Source organism: Hemicordylus capensis, chromosome 4 (assembly GCF_027244095.1).
Source record: "Hemicordylus capensis ecotype Gifberg chromosome 4, rHemCap1.1.pri, whole genome shotgun sequence".
NCBI lineage: Eukaryota > Metazoa > Chordata > Lepidosauria > Squamata > Cordylidae > Hemicordylus > Hemicordylus capensis.
This window is the reverse complement of record NC_069660.1, coordinates 27,085,600-27,101,068: the sequence shown is the minus strand read 5'-3', so window position 1 is coordinate 27,101,068 and position 15,469 is coordinate 27,085,600. Positions and strand designations below refer to the sequence as shown.

The 15,469-nt window shown below is 45.6% G+C and overlaps 1 protein-coding gene across 2 annotated transcripts in view; it reads right to left on the bottom strand.

Moving 5' to 3' along the window:
* The window catches only part of SALL4 (spalt like transcription factor 4), a 40,411-nt gene that overhangs the window by 10,534 nt on the left and 14,408 nt on the right, over positions 1 to 15,469 (bottom strand). For both annotated transcript variants that reach the window (XM_053250924.1, XM_053250926.1), the window contains exon 2: positions 3,150 to 5,672. In XM_053250924.1, the coding sequence (XP_053106899.1) occupies positions 3,150 to 5,672 (2,523 nt within the window). The remainder of the gene's footprint in view (positions 1 to 3,149; positions 5,673 to 15,469) is intronic.

Genomic DNA, 15,469 nt, shown 5'->3' with positions numbered 1-15,469 from the left:
GCGGAGCTCCTCGCAGTGGCTGCTGGCGGTGGCTCAGGGTGGGGGAGCCGCCGAGCGGAGAGTTGCCGGAGGCTGGCTCGGTGCTGTGCCGGCTTCTCGTTGGGGTTTACCATTGCCATCAGTAGTTAACTTTTAAAACGTGAGTCCTCAGGATCTTTCCTTCGCAGAGCCGCGCGCGCGCCCACCCCGTCCTGGAGGCGGCATTCAGAGGGACAAGGGGCAGCAGGGAGGTATCCTGCCGCCCCAATTATTACAATATATATGAGCCCTGGAGGGGGAAAAGCGGCGGGAGGGGTAAGTAAACCCTCCCCGCCCTTAAAGAAACCCACCCCACAGTGCTGGACTGCAGCTCTGCGGTTCCGTGCACACCCCTACAGCACGTGTGCCCACAGGGCATTTTTTTAGGGGAGCGGATGGCAAAGCCAGCAATCCAATACCCCACTTCCTGGCAGTATGCCCCATTAAATTCAATGGAAACTGGCTCAATGGGGGGTGGGGCTGCTTCCTCTTGGCCTCTGCCCCATGCCCATGGGAAGCAGCCACCAAGAGTATTTCCATATTGCAGCCTCACTGGCTGAGCTAAGCATGCCTTCTCAAGGTTATCAGCTATGACAGGACAAGGAGGTTGACTAGATCAAAGCTATTTCAGGTTGTGTAAGCAAAGGCCTACAGAAGTCTACACACTGAGGGAAATAGGTGTAACCTATTCCTGTGAGGCAGAGCTGTCCTTAGGGCATGGCAAGCAGGGCAAACACCCCAGACCCCAGGCTCTTTTAACTCGAAATTAACTGGAAGGGGGCCCTCCGCACTAGCTGATTTGCCCGGGCCCCCACATCCTGCCAGGGCTCTCTAAGGAAAGCCCTGTTACGAGGCCTCTACTCTTGACACCAGTTTAACTTTCCAGGCAACAAGGACAGCCTGGCGGAGTACAGCACAGTGGGCTAGCCAGCTTTACTTTAAGAAAAGCAAATTATGCTTCTTAAATGAGATGTGCATTTGTTTGCTCATTATGCAGAATTTAGGTTTGATGTTTCGATCTTCAAAGGAGGTTGACATCCCTTTGATAAGGGGTAGGCTGGCAGATGATGTGAGGGGACAGAACCAGGGCAGTCTTGCAAATAAGTTGGGGTGGTCACTGGCCCCCTGATCTTTGTACTACGAGAGAGAGGATGGGGTGCTATTCACAGGTCTTTTTTGGGGTCTTCACCTTAGAACCAGAGAGAAGATTCAGAAACTCCCCAAAGGGAAGGCCAAAGCATGCTGCTGTGGTCCTCCCATGGGGGAGGGCAGCAGGAACAGTCTGCAGGGGCTGCCCCCAAACTGGATACTCTGACTCTGACAAGTGGAAGAGCATGCAGACAAAGAGGCCCCAGGACTCCAGGGAATGTCTTGCAATCAGTTTTTAATGCACTTCTGGCACAAGGCAATTGTCCAGTGACAAGGGCTGCAATGCAGGGGTTTTCAAACATCTGTCAGGAACGCTGCATCCGTGTCCTTTCTGAGAAGGGGGCTGGATGGATACATCTCCAAGGTCACTTCCAACTCTAAAGGTCTACAGGCAAGGAAGAGCGCAGGGACAGGGCACTGTAATCCGACCCAGAAGACTGAAAAGCCCTGTCCAAAGTTTAGCGATGGCTGAAGGCTTCAGCCAAGTCGTGTTCAGGACTTTCTAGATCTTCATTGCTATGGAGAAAGCCACATACTACATTCATACAGTAAACCCCCTTCGCCTTTAATAACATAATATTATAGCAATGTGTTGTATTACAACACACCAAGCTAAGGTGTGTGTGCCAAGCTAGGGGCCCGTGGGCTGTACACAGCCCACCAATCACATATTGCAGCCTATTAACTGCTCAAGATGTCTTTCATCCCTTCCCCTCCAGAGAAATGTTGCTTCTCCTCTCAATATTAGGCAAGTTGCAGGAGATGGTTTAACTTATTATTAATTTGATTTCTATACCACCCTTCCAAAAATGGCTCAGGGTGGTTTACATAGAGAAATAATAAATAAATAAGATGGATCCCTGTCCCCAAAGGGTTCACAATCTAAAAAGAAACATGAGACAGACACTAGCAACAGTCACTGGAAGTACTGCGCTGGGGCTGGATAGGGCCAGTTACTCTCCCCCTGCTAAATAAAGAGAATCACCACAGTAAAAGGTGCCTTTTTGCCAAGTTAGCAGGGGCTATGAGGTTGCCTCATCGCCCAACCCTCATAGCTATATGAGGTTGCCTTCAACCTCATAGAGACAGACCACTGGTCCATCTAGCTCAGTATTATCTACTGCAACAACTCTCCAGGGCAGGCCTGGACAAGTTTTCTTTGAATCTAGGAGCCAGTCCAAAAACATAGAAGCCGGACAATATGGCAGTTCACATGATCAACAATAGGGTAGAAGAAGCCTCCTACCGCAATCTGGGAGTGGGGCCCATTCCCCGTTTTCAATTGTGCGATAGATGAAAACAAAGTTGGAGGTAGGGAGCTTGGTCATCAATCAAGCCCCAACTGGGTATCACCTACCTAGTTCAGAATCTTTTAATGGAATCTGGGCAGGGTGTGCTTGTCCTGCCCAGCTGGGGCTTGACTGATGATCAAGCGTCCTGCCTCCAACCTTGCCTTTATCCAGCATATGATCAAAGACTGGAAGTTTGTCCAGCTCCCAAATTAGAGTAGGAGGTTTCTATGACCACAGAAGTGCCTTGATGGTTACTTAACAAGATCACTGGACTTCTTGCTGGACACTGGATGGGGAAGAGGGTAAATGGGCTTCTCTTTATTCCCACACAACAGATTTGGAACAGAAACAGGGCTGGCTAGGACAAAACAAACATTTTATTTAATAGCTATCTCTGAATATTCTGGGATTTGTCAAGCCCCGTTCCAGAGTTTGGGATGGATTCCCAGCCCTACCTGGGAGATGCCAGGGATGCTTTGCATAAAGAATATGTGCTCTACCAGTGAGTGAGCCCCATCCCCACAGAACATGCTGGAATGCCACTCCTAGGGTCTAGGAAACTGGTCAGTCTGCTACAGACTGTGAGCTTTTTAACCTAGGGGTGGGGGAAAGTCACCCACAGATTTAAGTTAGGATCTATACTAACTGTACTTGCCAGGACTGAATACACACAGAAAAAAAGCAACTCACCATACTCTCCATTTGGGAAGTGTAACCCAGGTTCTTCCTTGATAACCTTTCGACCAATATTGCCATAAGTCAGATCCAAAGCACTGTCTCTTTCCATGGAATGAATTTCAGGACCTTCAAGCTTACTGCCCACAACACTGTCTTCTTGGATGTTAAAGCCTGGAGACTTGGACCTTGAGCTCTCTGCTTGGCTGTTGGCTGGAGACAATGCTGGGAAGGAAGCAGATTCAGATGCAACAGGACTCCGGCCGCCATTCTGGTAGTCTGGATCGCCTGCCACTGAGGAAGAGTCATTCGTCATACCATCGCTCTCTGCTGACCCATTGTCACTGGACTTCAGACTGCTTTGCCGCTGTAAGGCCAAAGCCGAGCTCACCATTTTCATCTGGTTTTCTAGCACTGAAACACTAGGGAATACAGAACTTGAAGGATCAGGTTGAGGATTGCCAGAGGTGGGTGATTTGGAAGAGCAACTTGGACCATCCTGGGATTCCAAGTCACCTTCAATCTCCATGCTTTCCACATTTTCATCTGGGCAACACAAATCTCCATTTTTTTCAGCTGGGGTTGCCTCCACATCACTATTATTTTGGGCATTTTCTGGGATTGGTGTATTGGGGATTTGGCCACCCATATGCATACGGATGTGCTGCTGCAGCACAAGTAAATTTGTAAACTTCTTCTGGCAGATGGGGCAGGAGTGCTGTATCTTTAGTGGGGTGTTTGCCCGATGGACCCCATAATGGGTCTTGAGGTTACCTTTGGTCGAGAAGGCACGGCCGCAGATCTTGCACTTGAATGGCCTCTCGCCGGTGTGCGTACGGTAATGCATTTTGAGGGAGCTTTGGCAACTGAGGACTCGGTGGCAGATCACACACTCGTTGGGGTCAGCCGTGGATTTGTCAATGTTCTCCACCAATTGCTGGAGCTTGGTTGTTTCAGAGCCTTGCTCACCTGCTCTGCCAACGTGAATGGCACTCACACTGCAGCTGGCCTGCGGGGAACTCCGGTGCTGCTCAATTCCAGATTCATGACTGCCTGCACCAGACGAAGAGCCACCTTCACTTTCTGGAGAAGGCCTTGGCTGCATGTCACTGAGGAGCATGCCAGGGAAAGAATCTTTGCTACTTGCTAGGCTGGAAGCATTCTGGGGCAAGCTTGCACCTATGGAGGTAGGCAGTGTGGCCAAAATAGGTTTGGAATCCACAATAAGGTTTGATTCATCTAGGGGGACAGACATGCCGTAGGGTATGCCACTGCTAGTGGGCACGTTGTCTAGGTGTTCAGGTACTGGACAGGGGTTCATTTTGATGTGAGGATATTTGTCTTTATGTCGCTGGAAATGCACTTTAAGGTTCCCTTTGGTTGTAAAGCGGTTGCCACAGATGTTGCACTTGTAGGGCCTTTCGCCCGTATGTGAGCGGAGATGAATTTGTAGCGCACTGTCATTGCCAAAGATCTTGCCGCAGAACTTGCACTTGTGTTTGAAGACAGCCTCTTCTTGGTTTGGCTTGTTCTCAGACATGTTGATGTTCGGCAGCTTCCCTTTCCCCTTCTTCAAGGGATCGACCGCTGATGAAGTGGCAGCGAGCGGGCTTTGGAAGATGACTGAGCTGGGCGACTGAGGTAGCAAAGGACTTGGGAAGCGTGACATGGAGCTTGGCAGGCCTCGGTTTGCTTCCGGCTTCAAGGAGATGGCAGGCACAAGCCCGCCAGCCATGGAGACAGCAGCCGGAATGCCAACGTTCAAATGAGGTAGTTTCCCTTGTTTCAAGGATTCCAGTGATAGGCTTTGGTTCCCAGCTTTCTGTCCAATTAGAGCCACAGCAGCAGACAGTTGTTGGGACATGTGAGCCCCCAAAGCTTTGAGGGGATCTGCAGAAGCAGCTACCGAAGGGTGTAGGAGATGGGGAGCCATCATGGCCACTTGGATGCGGATTTGCTCAGTAAGCTGCATCTGCTGGAGCTGTTGTTGCTGTAGGCACACCAGCTGCTCAAGGATCATTGGGATAGCATTGGCAGCAGCTGCCGCCGATGGGGAGAGTGTCTCTGAGCTGCACTGGTTGACAGCCACTTTAGTGCCGCGTATAGTCTGCAAAGTCACATTAGTGTTGGGTACTTTGGGCTTGGGTAGAAAGCTTAACCCACGAGTGGCTGTAGCAACAGGGGGCTCCGTTTTGAGATACCCCACTCCTGCTGGCTCAGGGTGGACTCTCTCCTCTCTCTTTTCTGCAGAACTGGGGCAACTCTTTGCAGGACACTCCTTGGCAGTTCTACTGTCCAGCCGATGGAGTGGAAAACTCCCTGAGGAGCTATCAGGGATGTCTTCCAGGGGCACCGTTCCTTCACCATCATTCATGATTAGGACAGGAGGCGTTTTAGTGCAATTTTTCTTATGCTCAAGGAATTCAGGGAGGTCAAAGAACTCTGCACAGCATTTCTCACAGATGTTGGTTTCCTCTGTCCGGTGCCTTTTGGAACTCATTTCAACATCTCTGTCACCTGGGATGTCTTGTGGACCCCCTAAAGATATCAGAAAGAGAAGAGATGTCTCAGTGCAAAATTCTAACACAAGCATAACCAAATTTCTCAGCTGGAAGTGGTGGGTGGTAGATCAAGACATCTACAGAATGGAAATCTAGAGTATGCGTGGTCAAATAAAGAGGATGTTCAGTTCTCATTATACAAATCCACTTTCCATTTCTGCTATAGCCAGAAACAATTCATGTGTTAGTTTTTCCAACTGAACTCTCACATTACCTATGCCAAAGATAGTGAATGCCATAAATGTGAATAATTCATGGCAGAAGGCACTGAGGCATGGCTTAATTTGTACTGGGCTCAAATGGTGCTTAAAAATGCTTCTATGACTCAGGCCTAGAACCAGACAAGACAAGAGTACCTCAGAGCATGTGCAGATTACCTCTTACCACCAAGTTACCATATTCACTTCCCACTTGGCAGGTGGTTAGGGGAAGTGTAACAGGCTTCTATGGCAGAGGATGAGGACTTCAGGTAGGAATGAGTCCCCAAACCTTTGCATTTTAGAAATCAAGCACTGAACTGAGATGAAAAGAATCTGTGCTTGCAGTGGAGTGGTACTGGCCTGTAAGAAACCCCAAGGATCTCTGGCCTGCTGTGCAGGAGGGAGGATGCTTGCTTTCCAGAACAAGAGATATCCAGTTTTTCTGTTTGAGAAGTCTAAGTGTCTGGGGACACCCCTCGGAATGCAAGAAACCACTTTAGTGTGTTTAGATGATAAATAATTTTTAATTTGCCATGATAATTGTGAGCTGCCCAGGGATTTTTGGTGGGGTAGGGGTAGTATAGAAATGTACTAATGGTGCCTCTGAGCATGTGCAGAGTCTTACTACTGAGCTGCTGACCATTTGCACCCCATGCAATTGGGTTAAGAGGACAAACAATATGGGTGCCATGCAGTCCTAAACTCAGAGCACTCACCTCCCTTGAGGCGTGTATACACTGCATTCTGTATACTTACACACAGCTCATGCCATACCACAGTGAAGTCCATGTCAACCCCCCTCCCAATCTCCCTTCCAGCTGTCCTTCAGACAACTGATCCTAAAGGAAGTGCCTTATCTAGCTAGTAGTGCTAATGAAGAAGCCCCTTGCCTCCCATTCATTGCACCCTTATTGCTTCTCAGGGGCTTTAGCCTTCCTTTCCTCCCCTCCCCAGTTTCAGTCTCCCAACATGAGAAAAACACCTGTAGAGAAGGTAGGAAGGAAGGTAGGAAGTCCAGCTCCACAGCTGTGCTTCATTTGCTCCCCAGGCTCTCCCAAGTCCCTCTGAATTCAGTCCGGCTAGTGCCAGTGTTGCTGTAGCTGCCACTGCCCACCTTGGGAAGCAAGGCAGGAGAGGCTCTTGCCTACTCCCAAATCTGAGCAGCAGAGGGTGGCTTTGAACTCTGTAGGTGGCCTTGAACTTGGAGAGGAGAAAGAAGTGGGGGCAGCACCAAAGGAACTAGAAGCCAAAGATGTGGGCTTTCCCAAAAAGATGCTGGAAGAGGAAACATTATTGAAAGTTGCAGTTATCTAACACATCATGCACACCACCTGTGTGTAGCGTCCCCCTCTCCACACAAAAGCATTATTCTGAGCTGTCACCGCCCTTTTCTGGGTGCTTGCAGGCTGGTGAGAGGAGCCATATCTCTGTGACACATTATACACAGAGGAAATCCATGGCCACAGGACCAGATTTAACTTTTCGATGCACAACAGTCTTATTGCAATCCACTTGAATAGTTGTTCTAGCGAATGCTCCAGATGTTCATAGCTAGTTTTTACATCATCAGGGGAAATACTATGGAATCAGAAAGATCCCTGCTATGACAAATATGTTCCTTTTTAGATTGTGAGACCTTTGGGGACAGGGATCCATCTTATCTTATTTATTTATTATTTCTCTGTGCAAACCGCTCTGAGCCATTTTTGGAAGGGTGGTATAGAAATAGAATTAATAATAATAATAATAATAATAATAATAATAATAATAATAATACCAACTGTCACCAGATGGGGGACAAACAGACAAACATCTGCCACACAATACACCAGATATAACTGTAGTTGAGAAGAAAGAAAAAACATCGACATAGCAATACCAGGGGATAGCAGAATAGAAGAAGAAAAAAATAGAAAAAATCACCAAATACAAAGATCTACAAATTGAAATTGAAAGGCTGTGGCAGAAAAAGACCAAAATAATCCCAGTGGTAATTGGTGCCCTGGGTGCAGTTCCAGAAGACCTTGAAGAGCACCTCAACACCATAGGGGCCACAGAAATCACCATCAGCCAATTACAAAAAGCAGCTTTACTGGGAACAGCCTATATTCTGCGACGATATCTATAACAACTGACAATAAAATTCTGGCATCCCAGGTCCTTGGGAAGGACTCGATGTCTGGATAAAACAAACCAGTCAATAACACCTGTCTGACTGTGTAAACAAGAAATAATAAAAATACCAACTGTCACCAGATGGGGGAGCATTCATAAGAGAAAAAAAGTTACATGAAATTGAGACTGTACTGACGTCTTGAACTCTGATCAATCATTCTGAGGATATGGAATGTGCATAGATCAAGGGAGGAAGCTTCATCCTCAGTCTACTTGCAGTCAATGGACTGTCTGGATGGGACTACTAATTGTGTGGATAGAGTCGGCACTGGGCTCCTTTCAGATGTGTGGATGAATAGACACAGATCAAGATAGGAGTTCCATCTGCGATCCATGCACGTTTAGTATCTACACAGCCTGAATGCCTCTGTGTGTGTGTGTGTGTGTGTGTGTGTGTGTGTAATATATAAAATAACAAACAATATAACATAATATGAAAATATTATTAAAGTATATAATAAAAAATTTATATATAATATATATAATTTATTATTATTTACACAGTCAGACAGGTGTTATTGACTGGTTTGATTTATCCAGACATCAAGTCCTTCCCAAGGACCTGGGATGGCTGGATTTTATTATCAATATTGTTCTTGTTGTTATTATAGATATCGTTGCAGAATATAGGCTGTTCCCATTATCATCATCATCATCTACATTTATAAACTGCCCCATCCAGAGGCTCTGGGTGGTGTACAATAACTTTTTAAAAGACAAAAAACCCCCACACAATTCAAAACACAGTACTAAAACAATATAAAAACAATTCAAAAATAACCATTTAAAACCAAATTGTATAAATAAAACTGAGGTTTCTTTTCAGATGTTACAATGGACGTATATCGGTCGAGGCTGAGTCTGTTGCCACATCCTTCCCTGCTGCATGTTCAAACAGACTGGCATCTGCAGGGGGGCAAGGGGGGGCAACTCCCCCCCCCCGTTCATGGCTGGATTCAATTTCTATTTTAATGTTTTGTGGATATACTCCCCCACTCCTGGAAAGTTTGTACAATGATGCCATAACATTAAGAGTTAAATAATCAATATGCCCTTATGTATAAGACTATCCATGAAATTTTGTAAGGCATATTTTTCACAAAACTAACATTTCCAAATTTCCAACGCAGTTAAGTATGCAGATGTCTATTGCAGAAAGAGACAGAGTCTTGCAGCAAAATCCCAAAGGGTGAAACAAAACATAAAGCTTGATGCTCATCAACTTGAGGAGCCAAAAAAAAAAAACAACAAAAAAAAAAACAACAGTTTCTCCAGGCATTAACATTTAATGCTTGGCACAATGTGCAGTCCTGTTACAAACACGTTTGTGTTCCTACTAAGTGTTACCTAGGGGGCATCCCCTCACCTTGTTCTACCAGTCCCACTCCCATCAGATGGAAATAAACTCTGTTCTTTTACACACAAGGCTGAGGACTTGCATTTGTGAATACAACACTGATAGGAACACAGGAAGCTGTCTTGTACAGAGTCAGATCATTTGTCCATCTAGCTTAGTATTGTCTACACAGACTGGCAACAGCTTCTCCAAGGTTGCAGGCAGAAGTCTCTCTCAGCCCTATCTTGGAGATACCTGGAAAGGAACGTGGAACCTTCTGCATGCACATGCTCTTCCCAGAGCAGCCCCATCCCATAAGGGGAATATCTTCCAGAGCTCACATGTAGTCTTCCATTCAAATGCAAACCAGGGAAGACCCTGCTTATAGATGACAATTCATGTTTGCTACCACAATATATTATAAACCTTACAGCAGTTGCCCATGGCCTACAGACCAGAGGGCTGAAGTTAACAGCAGTATAATGAGCCCCTCTCAAAAGCAAGTTCTCCTGATGAAAAGGCACTCTAGTCATCTTCTGCTTCCTTCCTATGCCAATCTCCCATAAATACTACCACCATGTTCTTCCCATGCCTCCTCCCTTTGATCATTTTCTGGGGTCCCAGTGAAAAATCTAGAACTTGACTTGGTCTACACAGAGAAAAAATGAAAGTGGATTCTGGTTATGTACTACAATCAAAGATCAAGCCTGCCAACTTCAGCCAGAGTAACAGGGGCATAACTATAATATGGCAAAGAGAGACAGTTGCCAGGGGGCACACTGCCTTGGGGGCCCCCCCAGAGGCAAGTCACATGACTGACTCCCCCAGCTGTGCACCCGCCCGGGCATCCTCTGAAATTGATGTGAGTGTTAAGACCTGGAGCTACCAGAACAGCATGTCTTTCTCTAGTACCATTACATGACTTGCATCGTCCACAATTTACAAAACCTTTTAAAAAATAAGTTATTCTATTGTGGCACAAAGCTCTCTCTCTCTCTCTCTCTCTCTCTCTCTCTCTCTCTCTCTCTCTCTCTCTATATATATATATATATTATATATATATAGAGAGAGAGAGAGAGAGAGAGAGAGAGAGAGAGAGAGAGAGAGAGAGAGAAACTATGCTTTTTGTTATCACTATTCAGCCTCATTTAAGATTTCTTTACTTCATCATCAGCTGAGCTTCGGGGGGTGGGATTTTAAAATCTTGTCTCTGGGCCCACTCCAACCTTGCTACACCCCTGCAGAGTAAGATTGCTTTGAAGATACTCATTAGCCTTTTAAATCTATTTCAACAGTAGGCAACATATTTAAAATGAGTAGCAAAAAAGGGCTAAGTTCTTTTTTTAAAAAGAGATGCTATTTTAAGTGCTATAAAAGGCAAAAACAAAAGGTTTGTTAATGATCATCATGAACATGTTGTACAGGTACAGGTATTTCTATACCCACCCACAATTAGGAGTGCAGGCAATGAATCATTTAGGCCAATAAAACCTTTATGGAAGATGAAATGATAAGTGTGAAGGTCTGCTAGAACAAGAGATTTGTGTGTCATTCCCTCCATCGGAAAGGGAAATAGCAGCATGTTTTAATGCCATCACACAAAAACGGCTTCCTACGCACAGGTGGAAAAAAGTGTTTTTGTAGAACGTTTCCTTGAATGAGAGCAAGTAAAACCTTCACAGGGATATAGTATAGTCTGGTCGCTATCCTAAATCCCATTGAAATTAATGGAATTTAGTTAGTCATGACTAAACCCGTCTCATTGATTTCAATTATGCTTAATCATGACTAATTAATCTGGATGCTCCCCATAGGACTGAGGGCTAGAGTGCAAGTTCTTTTACGAATGAATGTTAATTAGGTAACATTCACCATTTAACATTAAAATCCAGCATAGCTGAACAAGGCAAGGCATTCCTCAAACGTGTCAAAAGAGAACCGTCAACCCATCAATTACAATGAAAGTGTATATGTCTAACATAGCACTTACACAGTGTATAGAGCAGAATACACCGGAAAGCAGAGAAACAGTACTAATAAGCATGTGACAAAAGAAACAGCAAGAATTTTAGGTCGATTTTTGTGCTGTCGGACACTTAAGCGGAAATATGATAGATTGTATCCTGCCCAAGATACAGAGTTTTTCAGAAAGTAACAGCAAGGGCAGCTCTGGGGAGAGAGCCCACTAGTTTGCCCCCCACCCACCTGCCCCCATTTATGTTTCAGGAATCAAAATGTGGGACACAGCTCAACCACCCATAAAAGAACTTTATGGGTGCTCCCTTTTCTGTCTGCCTCAATTCCCCCCCCCCGTTCTGTCAATGCAGTCGTATAGGTGGGGGTGGGGGTTTCCAACAGCAAAAATACATTTTACATCTATCAAGATTGGACTACAGATGGATTTACTGAGATATTAGGTAGGTCAGTATTTTATTCTTCTATTGCAGGTGTGGGGTTCCAAAGGAGGCCTACTGAGCTCATAGTGGAGGAAGCCTGAATTGGGTTCTTCCCAGTTCACAGCTATTAGCCACTACAATTAACTAGCTTAACTAGCTTCCTATAAAATGAATAATATCATAGTTAGTGTGGTACAGATTCTTATTCTTTCAAACTCAACAACTGAGATCCAAAGAATAGCTTATGAATAAGCAGAGATGTGGGTTTTCTGGAAAATTTCCCAACTCAAAGTTTTCCCAGAAGTTTTCCCCATTCAAAAGATTTGCATTAATTTTTCCTCAAACAAACAAACCAAACTAAACAATTTTCCATAATGCCTTGCATAGACTCTGATCTTATTTGGCATGCTGTTTGACCTATTTACACAGTTTAACCAAAAAAAACCCCCACCACAGCTCTACCATATTAATTTCCCCTCACTGTATCTAAAGTTTTTCAAGTTGGCAAGCGGAAATTTTTTTAATGGAAACTTTCCCACCCCACATCTCTAAATAAAGGCACTAGGGTTCTTCTGCTATTTTCTCTACAGCTTCCACATCTGAAAAGGCAAACTGAATGAATAAATGAATTATGATCTTTGATCAGGTACAGAAAAGGCAAAACTGTTACATGTTGAACAACAGCTTGCCTCTTCAGACTGCGAGATACTTCTTCTGAAGTATCAGAAGACACCTCCATTGCATGTACGGCAGCCTACGTAACTTACACATGACAATTCGGTAATCCAAAAACTTTTGCTTTAAGATGAGAGTTAAGATGCTTTACATTTTTACTGATGCTCTAAAAAGAATGGAAATTGCAAGTTAAGGTGTCCATCTTAATGTCTGTGCCATATAAGCTGTAAAGACTTTGTACAGTCTGGTATATGATGATGGCTTTAGAAATGAGGCTTCACGCACCACACTTTGCCTTGGTATTTCAGTTGGACATTGGGCTGGGGAGCAACACATCCAGGCAGACATTTAACAGGTGCAGCTTCCCTAATCACTTCCTAGAGATGCCCTTGATGAATTTCTGCCTGATGCATCTCTGCTCAAGGCAAAATGTGGGTGCACGGAGCCTCATTTCTAAAGCCATCATCATGCTGTACAAAGTCTTTACAGCTTATATGGCGCTGGAGTTAAGATGGGCACCTTAACATGCCATTTCCATTCTTTTTAGAGCACAAGTGAAAATGTAAAGCATCTTAAAACCAAAGGTTTTTGGATGACTGGATTTCCAGGTGTTTTAAAAAGGGAGATCTGATTACACACTATGGGGGGAAAGCTTACCCATGCTGGTTAAATGGAATCTTCCCATCTTAAGCAGTATACCTCCGATGCAAAACCTCAGTATTCAACGGCAGTCTGCCACCACCTTATATGCCACCACAAGGCCCTAGTCACCTTGCCTTCACCTTGCATTCCCTGGTAAGTATAATTGCCACCTCATTGCTGCCATATGTGCCTTCACAAGTCCATTTGCCACTGCCCCATATACAGTGAGGGAAATAAGTATTTGATCCCCTGCTGATTTTGTCCGTTTGCCCTCTGACACAGAAATGACCAGGCTATAATTGGAATGGTAGGTTTATTGTAGCTGTGAGAGACAGAATAATAACAAACAAACCCTCAAAAGCCCAGTGCCCAAAAGTCAGCGATGGATTTGCATTGTAGTGAGGGAAATAAGTATTCGATCCCTTCACAAAAGATGTCTTAGTACTTGGTGGCAAAACCCTTGTTGGCAATCACAGAGGTCAGACATTTCTTGTAGTTGGCCACCAGGTTTGCACACAACCCAGGAGGGATGTTGTCCCACTCCTCTTTGCAGATCCTCTCCAAGTCAGAAAGGTTTCGAGGCTGATGTTTGGCAACCCGAACCTTCAGCTCCCTCCACAGATTTTCTATGGGATTAAGGTCTGGAGACTGGCTGGGCCACTCCAGGACCTTCATGTGCTTCTTCTTGAGCCACTCCTTTGTTGCCTTGGCTGTGTGTTTTGGGTCATTGTCATGCTGGAATACCCATCCACGACCCATTCTCAATGCCCTGGCTGAGGGAAGGAGGTGCTCACCCAAGATCTGACGGTACATGGTCCCGTCCATCGTCCCTTCGATGCGGTGAAGGTGTCCTGTCCCCTTAGCAGAAAAACACCCCCAAAGCATAATGTGTCCACCTCCAAGTTTGACGGTGGGGATGGTGTTCTTGGGCTCATAGGCAGTATTCCTCCTCCTCCACACACGGCGAGTTGAGTTGATGCTAAAGAGCTCGATTTTGGTCTCATCTGACCACAACACTTTCGCCCAGTTCGCCTCTGGATCATTCAGATGTGCATTGGCAAACTGCAGACGGGCCTGTACATGTGCTGCCTTGAGCAGGGGGACCTTGCGGGCACTGCAAGATTTCAGTCCTTCACGGAGTAGTGTGTTACCAATTGTTTTCTTGGTGACTATGGTTCCAGCTGCCCTGAGATCATTGACAAGTTCCCCCCGTGTAGTTCTGGGCTGCTTTGTAACCGTTCTCATGATCATTGCAACTCCACAAGATGAGATCTTGCATGGAGCCCCAGACCAAGGGAGATTGACAGTTATTTTGTGTTTCTTCCATTTGCGAGTCATCATGCCAACTGTAGTCACCTTCTCACCAAGCTGCTTGGCGATAGTCTTGTAGCCCAGTCCAGCCTTGTGCAGGTCTACAACCTTGTCCCTGACATCCTTCGACAGCTCTTTGGTCTTGGGCATGGTGGTGAGTTTGGAAGCTGAGTGATTGCTTGCTTCTATGGACAGGTGTCTTTTATACAGGTACTGTAACAAGCTGGGATTAGGAGCACTCCCTTACAGAGGGTGTTCCTCATCTCAGCTCGTTACCTGCATATAGCGAAAAGACACCTGGGAGCCTGAAATCTTGCTGGTTGATAGGGGATCGAATACTTATTTCCCTCACTACAATGGAAATCCATCGCTGACTTTTGGGCACTGGGCTTTTGAGGGTTTGTTTGTTGTTATTCTGTCTCTCACAGCTACAATAAACCTACCATTCCAATTACAGCCTGGTCATTTCTGTGTCAGAGGGCAAACAGACAAAATCAGCAGGGGATCAAATACTTATTTCCCTCATTGTAGCTTGTAAGGACCCCGTTACCTTGCCACCAGCTTGTGCTTCCTCATAAGCATTCGCCTTACTTTGAGTTCTCTTCCACAACCCATTGCCACCTCCTTGCATTCCCTCATAAGCTCATATACCACTCCATGCAGCCGTGGAAATAGTGCTGAAGGAAGTACACTTCCCTGAAGTGCCCATGTGCTTTCCCAACATCTCTATGTGAATTCCCCACCCCATGAGCTCTGCTTTCTGCAGAAGAGGAAAGCACCTGAAATGTAATGAACTACACCTGATATGGCCACAGCAGAAGCAGCACCAGGGGGATGCTACAGATTCACTGGTATTGCAGTGTCCAATGAACAGCTCTAGTACAGGGTTTCTTAACCTTGGGCCCCCAGATGCTGCTGGACTACAATTCCTAGAATCCCCAGCCACAAAGGCCATGTCTGGGGATTCTGGGAGTTGTAGTCCAACAATATCTGGGGGGCCAAGGTTAATAAACCTTGCTCTAGTAGCCAGCACTTGTTT